This window comes from Chrysemys picta, chromosome 2 (genome assembly GCF_011386835.1).
Source record: "Chrysemys picta bellii isolate R12L10 chromosome 2, ASM1138683v2, whole genome shotgun sequence".
In the NCBI taxonomy this organism is placed as follows: Eukaryota; Metazoa; Chordata; order Testudines; family Emydidae; genus Chrysemys; species Chrysemys picta.
In genome coordinates this window covers 15,618,854-15,631,564 of record NC_088792.1, presented here as the reverse complement: position 1 = coordinate 15,631,564, position 12,711 = coordinate 15,618,854, and the positions used below count along the sequence as shown (strand labels likewise).

At 42.9% G+C, this 12,711-nt stretch overlaps 1 protein-coding gene across 1 annotated transcript in view; it reads right to left on the bottom strand.

The window, feature by feature from the left end:
- LOC101949665 (sodium channel protein type 5 subunit alpha-like) overlaps positions 1–12,711 on the bottom strand; it is a 121,895-nt gene that overhangs the window by 96,099 nt on the left and 13,085 nt on the right. Inside the window, exons 4-5 of the mRNA XM_065582404.1 lie at positions 12,448–12,576; positions 1,485–1,576 (exon numbers count right to left, since the gene is read on the bottom strand). Of these exons, the coding sequence (XP_065438476.1) occupies positions 1,485–1,576; positions 12,448–12,576 (221 nt within the window). The remainder of the gene's footprint in view (positions 1–1,484; positions 1,577–12,447; positions 12,577–12,711) is intronic.

Here is a 12,711-nt window from a genome sequence, read left to right as displayed (position 1 = left end):
TAAAGTTAGGTTTCTAAATACATATTTAGGCATCTAAATAAGTGGTCTGATTTTCAAACATGCTGAATGTCCAGAAATCATACTGAAGCACATAGATATGACAGAGCCTCTGTCTGCCATATTAGAGATATGGATTCCATTAATTGTAAATATGTCAGATGTGACCTTGTGCAGTTACTTTTTCTGTAAAATGGGTAGATGTTCAGAAACTAGCACTTGCCTGTCTCCTGGTGTGAGGGTATAAGGGCTTGCTCAATATTAAGGGGTCATGAAGGGCATGGAGTTATTAACATCAGTGTGTAGAAAAGAGGAGATTTGAACTCATAATCTCCTATCCTCCTTCACTGAAGCCAAAGTTTGGGGGTAGCAGGAGGAAAAAAATCCATTTTCTCTGCATCCTGTTCAGAGGTTTAAATTGGTGTGGCTGCTTTAGCAGGCTCAATGAGGATGGGGAGTATGGAACACATGGAATGTTCAGAGAATTTAGGCACAAGGCTAACAATTCCTACAGCATATGTGCAAATGGTAATTTTCCTGACACTTATAATTTAGCCAAATGCGCACAAATTTTCATGCAGACAGCAAGAGCTCTCCATAAACATGGCTGGAAAATCTTATTAATATTGTCCAGATTGCCTATTTTTCACAAATCTTGCTCTTGAAAACAGCAGCACAACTTTTACCTATATTTTGAAAAAAAAAAAATCAACATGAGACAGAAGCCAAAGAGTGGAAAACATCTGCCTGAACAATTACACTTTGGCAAAGTTAGAAGCAATTGAAAACAGGGGGTTAAACAACAGTGTTAATCAACTTTAATATAGTGATTGCTACCAGGCCCCAATACGATACAGGGTGCTTCCTAGTTTTAGAAGTATTGGGAAATATTCACTTGTGCTCACAGATCAGTGTTGTAAAATATATTTTATTGATATATTGCCTTCACTCACCTGTTCTCAGTGTGTGTATATTGTAGTAAATTATTTCTATTTATAGTGTTTGCTAAAAGAAATGGTATGTAAATTTCGACTGCAGATTTGGGTATAACCGTGAAGTCCTTACTCATGCGAAACTCTTATTAGCTTTTGTTTTGGACCAAGTAACAACTTCAACACTGGACCCTTAGTGCTTAACCTCATTTTCACCCAAAATTGTTTTCAATACTTGACGTATTCTGAATACTTTTAAGACTCTTGCTTGCATATTTATACCTGCTTCTGGAAACTTCCACTACATGCATCCGAAGAAGTGGGTATTCACCCACGAAAGCTCATGCTCCAATACATCTGTTAGTCTATAAGGTGCCACAGGACTCTTTGCTGCTTTTACAGATCCAAACTAACACGGTTACCCCTTTGATATTTTAAGACTAAGGATTTTGCTTACACAAAAAGTGACAGAATGATTGAAAACAACAGTGAAGGAATAAGAGAGAGAAAACATTTGCGGCTGAGAGCCAGACAGCAAGAACTGTTGCTTCTTACCTGGAATTGCTGATATAGCTTTTAAAGATCTGAGTAGCCTGAAAATCCGAAGAAATGAAACCTTACTTCGGGGTGAACATAGGCTCACATACCTGTAAAATCAAACCACCGTTATTTAAATTACATGAGAGAAAATACTACTGAACGGAATGAACCGGGCAACCGTTTTGTAAGGCTGTTTCAGATATCAGCCTTTCAGAGCGTATCCTCATGCAAAATATTTTAAGAGACAAACATGCCATATTGTCAAGGATTAGATCAAATATTTTCAAAGCTATCTGTCTGAAGTCAAGCACCTAAATACATATTTGGGGATTGAAATAAAAGGATGGGACCTTGTCCAGCACTTCTGAAAGACAAAAAGAAGAGCAGGAAATTTTTATTTTGGTGCCTAAATATAAATTTGGCTGTCTAACTTTAGGCACCCACATTTGAAAAATTTGGCCTTAATATATACATTATTTGTATTTGCATTCCTTTCCTGATTGCTTGAGACAAGGCTAGCTCGTAGTGTCATCGGTTGTTGACTGCGTGTGTGTATTCTCTCAGCGTGCTGCACTGGCTCTGGCCAGATAGCCTGTACAGCAGGCTCTGATCAAACTGCCCAAGAAAACCACAGACTCCATTCAGTAACGAAGGCCAGGTTTATTGTTAACGAAGCATGGTCCAAGCTCTCTGGATCAATGTCTACAGTTACATGGACAGATATGCTCATTACAAATGGACTCAGCTCTGTGAATGGCAGGACTTTCCATTCCCCCCTCGGCTGGACGACTCCCCCTCTGAGACCCCTCTTTATATACTGATACAAACAAGTTATGTATTGCCCCTCTAATGTGGTTAGTTACCACCCTTTACCTTGTACCTGTTGGTTCGATCAAAATATCTCTATCCATCACGCTGTCATCCTGATCTTATCTTTAGGGTGGGTCAGTGTGTCTCTGTTATCTTCGGGGAGTGTGTTTATGCCATACTTGGTATCAGGGTGTTCTGGTACTACCCTTCTGGAATGTGTTTACATGAGTGTCCTATGCCTACTACTTCTTAGGAATGTTTAAGTTTTTGCAATACCAGCCCTGTTTCTGCCAGGTTCTGTGAACTTGCAAATAGACATGTTTTGTAACAGGGCCTGACTTTTGCTTATAGCTTTACTCTTGCTAACTTTGCTTTAAATCAGCAGGGCCTGACTTAGGCCTTACACTAGACCCCCTGTCCCATTTCTACTACATGAAGAATCATAGAAATGTAGGGCTATAAGGGACCTCAGGAGGTCATCTACTCCAGCACCCTGCAGTGAGGCAGGACCAAGTATACCTAGACTATCCCTGACAGGTGTTTGTCTAAACTGTTGTCAAAAACCTACGATTATGGAGGTTCAACAACCTCCCCTGGAAGCTTATTCCAGTGCTTAACTATCTTTATAGTTAGAAACCTTTTCCTAATATCTAACCTAAATCTCCCTTGCTGCAGATTAAGCCCACTACTACTTGTCCTGCCTTCAGTGGATATGGAGAACAATTGATCAAAGTCCTCTTTATAACAGCCCTTAACATATTTGAAGACTGTTATCAGGTCCCCTCTCAGTCTTCTTTTCTCAAGACTAACATAGCCAGTTTTTAACCTTTTCTCATAGGTCAGGTTTTCTAAATCTTTCATCATTTTTGTTGCTCTCCTCTCCCCAGTTAATCCACATCTTTATTAAAGTGTGGCGCCCAGAAATCTACTCAGGAGTGCAGCTAAGCCCTCATCAGTGCTGAGTAGAGCAGATAAACTTCCCGTGCTTTACATACAACATTCCTGTTAACACACCCCAGAATTATATCAACCTTTTTTGCAACTGGATCACACTATTGACTCATTCAATTTGTGATCCACTATTACCTCTAGATCTTTTTCTGCAGCCCTACTCCCTAGACAGTTATTCCCCATTTTGTAGCTATGCATTTGATTTTTCCTTCCTAAGTGTAGTACTTTACACTTGTGTTTATTGAATTTCATCTTGTTGATTCTGGACCAATTCTCCAATTTGTCGAGGTCATTTTAAATTATAAAAGCACTCAGAATTATATGCTGTCAACATCCTCTCATTGTTCAGTTGAAACCATTACCTTTCTGTTTAAACACATACACACACACCCTTGTACCTGGGTGTATACTTCACACAGGTAAGGAATGTGTTAATGTGGGCCTGAGAGGTCAATTAACATACCAGGCTGCACTTGGAGAGTGGCGCAGACTCTGGTGGTGTCCGTGAAAGAAAGAGAGGAACTGGACTTCCGTAGACAGAGCCCTGGGAGGCATTTAACCAGGGAATAGAGCAGGGGTAACTAGAGAGCGACGAAGGGTCAAGCCAAAGGAGGCCCAAGTTTACATGTGTTGGTTTGGGAGTTTGTTGGGAATTCCAGTGGAGGGCTCTGAGGGCTTTAATTGTCTATACTGCAATTAAACACCCACGGGTCGCCTGTGCCAGCTGACTTGCGCTCTTGGGGCTCAGGCTACGGGGCTGTTTAATTGCAGTGTAGATGTTTGGGCTCGGGATGGAGACCAGGCTCTGGGACCCTGCAAGGGGGGAGGGTCCCAGAGCTTAGGCTCCAGCCCAATCCTGAATGTCTACATTGCAACTAAACAGCCCCGTAGCCTGAGCCCCACAAGCCCGAGTCACAGGCCCACTGTGGGTTTTTAATTGCAATGTAGATACCCCGAGTTTCCAGGCCTTAGACATGGGGTGAACCTAGAGAGGTTGTGGGGGAGAAGGCCAAAGGAAGGCTAGGTAGGAAGAAGTCCAGCGAGGTGGCAGGAAGTAATCTGGTGCAGGGAACCTTAACTGCCTGTCCTAGGTTCCCCAGACTGGAAGTGGGAGGGCCTGGGTTTTCTTATGATTCACTGTAAGGTGGCATGAAGCCCCAAGAAGGGGACAAGAATGACAGAGCCCCGAGAGAAGAGTGTGAGGACCACAGGGACCAGAGTCAGGATCAAAGACCTTTTTGTAACGACTTTGGATTTTTATTTGTGGGACTCTGTTACCCTGAAAGGGATGGGACTAAACCATGACCCGGCTAGAGGGCTAAATCGCAAGAATAGGCTGGTTACTAGTGGACTGATGTGACTGTCAATAGTCGGTGCTAAACAGGAAAGAACTACTATGCCTCGCCCAGCCACAAGGAGGAGCTCTAGCAGGGAGTTGGCCCTTCTACAAACCTGTTAACTGGTTTTCAGGGTCTCAGTTCAGTACTGATACTTTAGTCTTCCAAGTTGTGGGCAACTGGCAATAGTCAGTTAGCAAACAGAAAAAAATCTTAGCAGCAATTACTGGTTTCTTCCATCATACTCTATTCTCACTATTTCAAACTTCTAGACAACCTCTATTGTGACAGAGCTTCCTCTCCGCCTCGATGGGTCCCACGCTTCCGTTTAACGGCGGGCTGGGATATTCCTCTTTCCCCTCAGAATTTTCCCCACACCCCTGGGTTTACTGTCCACACCCTGCTGGAGCAGTGTTCCTCCTGGCCTCCCTGATGGGGGAAGGGGGAGCCTCTCAGTCTCTGGCTGCTCCTCCGGACGTGGTGGCAACAGACCAGACACACGGTTCAGTCTCTCCCCTCTGGCAAGATCTCTTCCCTCAGAATTTCGGGGCCCAGAAGGGCCGTCTGCTCTGCTGGGCAGGATTCTCGCGCCCTTCACCTCTGTACCTGCATGGCTTCTCTCCTAATGCTTGTCAGCGTCTGCACTGCCCAGCTCTCCAGTAGCTCGCCTTCCTCCCTCAGCTTCTATCGTGCACCCCTATCTGGCTGGAGGGGAGGCTTTTAACAGGTTCTGGCAGGCTCTGGGTTGGCCCCAGGTATCCTAATTAACTTAAAGTAACCCAAGTTCAGCTACCAAGCGAAAAGGGACCTGCTTATCCTGGGGCTAATATACCTGCCTTCCAGCACTCTCCTGTAGCCATCTGGCCTGACCCCATCACACTATGGAAGCATGGATTCTCATCTGTCATTTGTGGCATCTCTTTGTATAAGGTCAAAATTGTTAATTGGATGCCTTAAAATAAAAAATTACAAGATTAATTACTGTAGGTAGTTTGGAATCAGTTTAAAGTGTTGTCATTATTTATTTGTACTTTGCTAGCACTGAAAAGTCCCAAATAAGATCAGGACCCCACTGTGGCAAGTGGTGTACAAACAAATAGACACAATCCCTCCCGCAAAATTAGAGCATGACAACAAAAGAAAGGAAGAAGGGGTCGGAAGATGAAGGTAATGAAGATAAGATAAGGACACTCACATAAGTTAGCCATCACACAACTTGATGGTTCCTGATGAATTCCACTTTGTTCGGCTTTGTTTAGTGCAACCCTTCTATTTTGAGTGGTCACACATAAAAAAATCATTTTAGACTGAAATTCTGCATAGAGCAAAATTCTGCTCTGGAGCAAAAAGAGAGGATATGATATTTTACAACTTGTTTCAAGTTACACAAAAGAGTTATAAAATGAAATATACACAACAGACAAAGAGAAAATGCCTTCTACTTTCCACAGGAACCCAATGTAAAGTCCACACAGTTCCTTGTGGATTGTTCTTACTCTGTTTATTTTAATCTGTTTAAACTATTAACTAAATGAATCAGTACTAAACACAAAATTGGCTTCAAAACACGTATATCAATACCTTAGATGTTTTGTTAGAAAGAAAAGTCCTGAAAGGCTCTAGTGACATAAACGCAAGAGAGGATGCTCTCCTGTCAGTCCCAGAGATGCCACCAAAGTTTCTATCAAAAATGTGTTTATAGAATCCTCATTCTTACTCTTTTTTTCTCTGTTTGAAAACATCATGGACAATACTTCTAAATAAAGATCCACAGTATATTTGTGTATAGGAACACAGACACACACACAAAGACAGAAAACGGCTTAGAAGTATGCCAGATGGCTCAGCAGTCTCTAGAATAACAGTGAGAAATTTGAGGACGGGACAAAAGCTGACTACCTCTTGCCATGAGGGTTGTTGGTACGGTGGATGGGACTGGAGAAATTTCAGCCACTACTCTGTCTTTTATTCCCTTTTAAATGTAATACAGAAACACCCCACTAAGAGTCACTGAAATAAATATTTCATCTAAAATGATGCAAACCTAACTATGAGCAAATGGTTATACCCCAGGACACTTCGCCTTCAGTGTGTCACCCTGGACATTGATACCATTTAAACATGTTTTTTACAGGAAATCTGGCCCTCTTTAGTGCTAGTCACACATTTGATAAATATTCACTTTTATCAATTCAAATTGCATGGTCATTAGAAAATAACTTCAAACTATTTTAAAAATAATATTGATAATGAGCATTTTGAAACCTTTCTCCTATTTATCTCTATTTAAACTGTGGTGTCTATGTTCAGTCTTGAAGGTGGGAGTATTTAAGTTAATCATTCAAATTATTTGCTAGACATATTTATTACTAGCAGCAATACTTCAAAGATAGATTAATAGCTATGTACTTACTCTCCTGTCACCATGGCACTAGCCCACATTTTAAATATTTTAAAATAGAACCAACAACAAAAACCTTCCTTCCTAGCCTGTAGGAGAAATAGCTTTATTAGTTCACAGTTTTTGATTTGTGTGAGGTGTGAGTCAGTGGGTCTGTGTGAGCACATATGTGAAGAACTTAGTTGCATGAAAGCTAAGTCAAAGAGATGAGTTTTGGATTTAGTCCCATCCTGGAAGATGATGACCTAAACTCAGTTAATCATGCTTTAATCACCTTTCAGCTGGACTATAGCAATAGGATATAATCTGGTCATGAAGCCTTAGGAATGTAGGAAACTCCAACTGATACAGAACGCTGCAGCACATCTCCTCAGCAATACAAGCTATGTCACAGACCAGGGTGCGCGCAGTCATGCCTAGTGGTCAGAGCCGGAATCAGGGCCAAGGGTCAGAGCTAGGGTCATGAAGGATGAATCAGAGTCAAGGGTCCAAACTGAAGTCAGAAACCAGGAGTCAGGGGACCAGGGCTGGAATGGACTGGAGAAAAGATGGGAACAGGGCTGGGCACAAGGCAGGAGCAGGACTGGAGCAAGGCTGGGAACAAAGAGGTACAGCAGCAATCACAGCTGTGGGCATGAGCACTGAGCAGCCATTGGCCTAATGCTGCTGCTGGGCTTAAGAGTACGTCTATTGGTTCCTCCAGCCAGCTGGGCAATCAGGCCAATCAGGTGATTCTGCTGAAAGTGACACCTGATTTCATAACTGGAGTAAATCAGACGTTGCTGGGTGGAGGCACGAGTGGAATTATTGTAAGTGAACACTATGTATGGTGATCATCCTGGTGGTAATTTAAGAAGAAGTGGAGATATAGCTCCAAGATCTGGTTAACCTGTTCCATCTCCCCACTGGTCTGAGAGTTCTCCATGTCAAGGAACTTGAAGAATCTGAGCCAAAAACAGGATTTTTGGACCTCGGTCTGACATGATATCAGTGAGCAAACTATGAAATCATAAAACATTTTCCAAGTAGAGACAAGCAGTTTCTTGGGCAGTCAGGGTTGCATGAAAAGGAATTAAATGTGCCATGTGGTTAGAAGATCAGCTGAAATTCTGAGCTGGACAGGGACTCAGTGGTATTTAAGGTCTGACACAGCTGGGTGGCAAATGCATCCTGAGGCAATATAGATTGGATGGATGAAGGACATCAGGCTACTGTCCACCAGGCTATTAACAACATTAAACTATTTAAGGACCGTGGAAGAGAGTTCTGTGTCAGTTTCAAGGTATTCATCCTTGTGAGGATAGGGGATCCACCTTCCCATTTCTTACCTCAGGGCAGTACATCACCATGAAGTTGAACCTGGAAAAAAATAGGGACTAATGAATCTGGTGTTGGTTAAGGTGCCTGGCCATGCAGAGGAATTCTAAGTTCTTGTGGTCCATAAGAACCTGCACTGGGAACTGGGATCCTTCCAGTGGGTGGCACCATTCCTTGAAGGCCATCTCTATTGCTAGTAGTTCCTTATCCCAGAAATTGTAATTCCTTCCTGCCAGGGTTAGTTTACAGTAGTAGAAAGTGTAGTGGTAAAGTTGTCCTTGGGGGTCCCTTTGCTGGGATAGTATGGCTCCAGCTGTTACATTCAAACTAGTAGACAGAGGTCGGGTACTTGAGCTGGCCTACAGTATCTATCACCTGTGGAGTAGAGATGTCAGTTCCTCTCACCTCGTGAGGCAATTCCCCAGAATTACCTTCCAGTAACCTCAAAGGGTCACTAGTCCCAATTGCCAGTTGCTTTGGGAAGGGTGTCAGCAACCTTAGCCATCCGACGGCCCGATGTCTGCCCACAAGTCAGGCCCACCAAAACTATTTAAGCTGGCGCCTGCTTAACCACAGAGATATCCCCAACCCCCGATCTCCCCTCTGTAGAATTCCCTCCCCGAGTCGCTGGACTGATTGCAACCACAATGCAAAATAAAAGGGTAAACTAAATAAAATCACTAGGTCAGGACTGACAAAGGTTAGCTACTCCTCTGCCAGTCCTGCCACGGTAGCCAATACCTGTTACATTCAAACTAGTAGACAGAGGTGGAGTACAGATGTCAGTTCCTCCCAATGCCCTCTTAGCTTTAATAAAGAAGAGAGAGGTATTTTTTGAAAACACAAAGAAGATTTATTAAGGAAGGGAAAAGGGGAATAGCAATTTAGATAAAAGTGATAAATTGCAATTGTGGTTGCCCCAGAAAGGTAGGCGTGAAGCCAGGTCCCTCACAACTCCTTTGGCAATAACTTCCAACAGAATAAACCCTAAACAAAAACACCCCAAAACTATACTGTGTCATGACAGATGACCTTGGTCTGGATTAGGTAGCTAATGGTGATATCTGTCCTTGCAGCTCAGGTTCATTGGACTTACGACTGACCGCGCAGCACGATTATGGCTGAGGGCAGGAGGAACAGTGGACCATCCATGTAAAGGAAACAACAACGCTGGAACCAGGATCAGGTAGGTTGTCTCAGGTGTTAGATGACATTGACTCAGGTATAAGATGCTGTTCAGATCGATGGGATAGCTCTTGATCCGTAGAGGTGATCCTTGAAGCCTGCACAAAAAAGTCTGATACCGGCTGCCTCTCAGATGAACAGCCCATCGGTTAGGGCGTGCAGTCCTTTTATATATTCTATGGCGCGAACATTCCAGGTTTGAACTGATCTGAACTGGAACCCTGGTGGCCATTGCTCCTTCCTACCACAAGTGACAAGAAGAAATGCGACAAATATGGAGTTGGAGTTGTTAATTGTCCAGACTTCATTTTGAATCACAGGGTCCATTAGCCACATTACCTTAATTAACACAGTTCCTTATAATTATACATTAAAAATACATTACTTTTAGTATAGACATCAACATGAACCTAACTGAGCATTTATACAGGGAAACTTTCCTACACAGTGGAGAAGATGGATGCATCAGCTTTTACTGTACATGACAGGGTGAGGTCAAGGCACTGAGGTAAAAGCCCTCTTCAAGTGGTCAAAGGCAAGTTGGACCTCCGGGGACCAGACGAACAGTTTCCTTCTAGGGGAGTGCAATCAGCAGAGCTACCAGATGGAAAAAGTCTCAAATAATCCACCAGTAAAAGCTGGAAAAGCTCAGGAGCCATTGCACCCTTCATGTGTCCATCAGGGCTGTCCAGTTAGAGATGGTGGCAACCTTGCAGGGATCCACAGTTAGTGCCCCAGAGGAAATAATATAACCTAGGAACTTCGTTGTATTCTGATCAAATTGGCTTCTCCAGGATGCAGTGCACATGTTGATTATGAAGAGTCTGGTCTTCAGAAAAGATGAGGTTATCATCTTGGTATATCACAACAAACTGATCCAGCATATCCCTAAAGATATTGTTGATAAAATGTTGGAAGGTCACTGGGGCATTACATAGTTCAAAGGACTTCATCAGATATTTGGTATGGAAGGAAGCCTTCCACTCATCCCCTTCCCACATCCAAACCAAGTAATTGGCTCCATGGAGATCTAATCTGGTAAACACCCTAGTGGAGTGAAGTATCTCAAAAAGTTCATTGATATACAGCAGGGGTACTGATTCTGGGTGGTTATTTTATTCAATGCCTGGTAGTCCACACAAGAACAGAGAGCCATCTTTCTTGGCTATAAAAAAGTTCTGGGCCCCAGCCAGTGATGTGGAAGGGCAGATGAACCCCTTTTCTGAGTTCTCTCAGAGATAGTCTCTGAGTGCCTATAGTTCTAGTCCAGTTCAAACCTGAACCTCAGCTCCAGGTCTATAGGACAATCATAGTGCCAATGAAGGGGCAGAATGTCAGCCTTCTTCTTGTCGAAATATCTGCAAACTCAAGGTGTTTGGCTAGCATCCCAAAGGCTGCTAGGGAGACTTTTGGGACCTACAGGGACCCCTTCAAGCTGGGTCCCCCTGTTCCTAAATCTGGCCAATCAGGTGATTCTGCTACATGTCAGCTACGATTCAGCTACGAGTCCCCTGTTGCTCATTAGGCAGGTGGAGCTGCAAGCCCTAATTCCAGATATGCTATCGTAAATGCACCACGCCCTCTCCTCTGCTCCCTTCTCCGGTTCCCATAGAATTATGATTCACGTTTAAGATCTCAATCCTTATCTACAAGGATATCTAAAATACTACCTACATTATAGAATGAAAACCATGGTCAACAACGTCGCTCCTCAGGCACAATGAAACCCTCTACCATAAGGTAAATGCTCATCTGTACGAGACAGAACTTTCTCAGTGTTTGGTTCAAGCCTGTAAAATGAATTCCCCAGGAACCAAGGACCCTCACAAACCTTACCATCTTACGGTCCATGCCAAGGAACATTTCTTTAACCTTGTCTTCTCTAACATAATAAATAGCAACAGGTATATTTAGAAAAAAATCCCTGCCAAAACAGGACATTCCACTGCACACACTTCTCCCCTGGTGAGAGAATAAATAACATGTGACAGATGTTGGTCATGTTGCAGCTGATAGGAATATACATAGCTAATGCATGGATTATTGCACTGTGGGGGAGGGAGTAAAATTAAGTCCAGTCAGGACCACCTTGACCCCCCACCCCAGCATCCCTCTGGATACATAAATGTGCAGAAGAGACTCCAAACACACTTTGAGGTCACTAGGACCCACCTAGAGCCACCCCTAAGTACATCCTGTGGCAATTGGGGACAACTGCAAGAATAGCCTGTCAGAGACTCTAACCAGTAGGAACAGGTGCAGCGAAAGCAGGGATCCCCGGACATTCCAATCAAAACTGCAGAATGTTCTGACTTTCTCTGTCTTGTGTGGATTGGCTATTTGTTCCAGCTCAATCCACCTGCCTCCATCAGTCTCTTCACCTCAGCTTCAGTCCACACCTGCTCTTCCTTTTCTGCCCCACTTCCCTCTTTTTCCAGTTAGCTGATCCTCTCCTAAATAAACCCATGCGAAAAATCATAGCACTAACATGATGTTTATCTTCCATCACATTGTTCACTCTGCTTGAATTTTTACCTCTTCCCCCACCCAGTGTCTTGTCTATTTAGACAATATTGTCTCATCATTTCCTTGTACTCCTTCATCTGTCTGTATCCATCTGTTTTAATTTGCCTTATATTTGGATTGCAAGCTCTTTGAGGCAGAGACTGTCTTTTGTTCTGTGTTTGTAAAGCACCTAATACAATGGGGTCCTGGTCCATGTCTGGGCTCATACGCAGTACAGTAGTACAAATAATTAATAACAATAAATAGGTAATGAGTGCAGTGTAAGAACCTACAGAGACTAGAAAGTGAGCTCCACAACAGACATGAGATACAAGATAGCAGTTCAGCCACAATCAAAGTCAAAAGCATGTGGGATATCCAATACTCTAGAGAACTTCAACACAAGCAAAATATAGTTTAACTGAATGTTAGCCCCTTGGGGAAAATAAAACAAAAACAGAGTGTTACTTACGTTATAACAATAACAATTAAATCCATAATGTTCCATGGATCGCGAAGGAAGGTGAATTGAGTCCAAACAAATCCACTTGCTAATACTTTTATCAATATTTCACAAGTGTAAATACCAGCAAAAGTGAACCTGAGAAGCAAAGTGTTCAAGAAAGCATATATTTTAGTATTTAAATCGGAAGGGTTTCAGGGACACCATGTTTTCTTATGTTGTGAGCTATTCCCTCTGTGGATGTAGGGAATTTATGAGAAATGGGACAATACA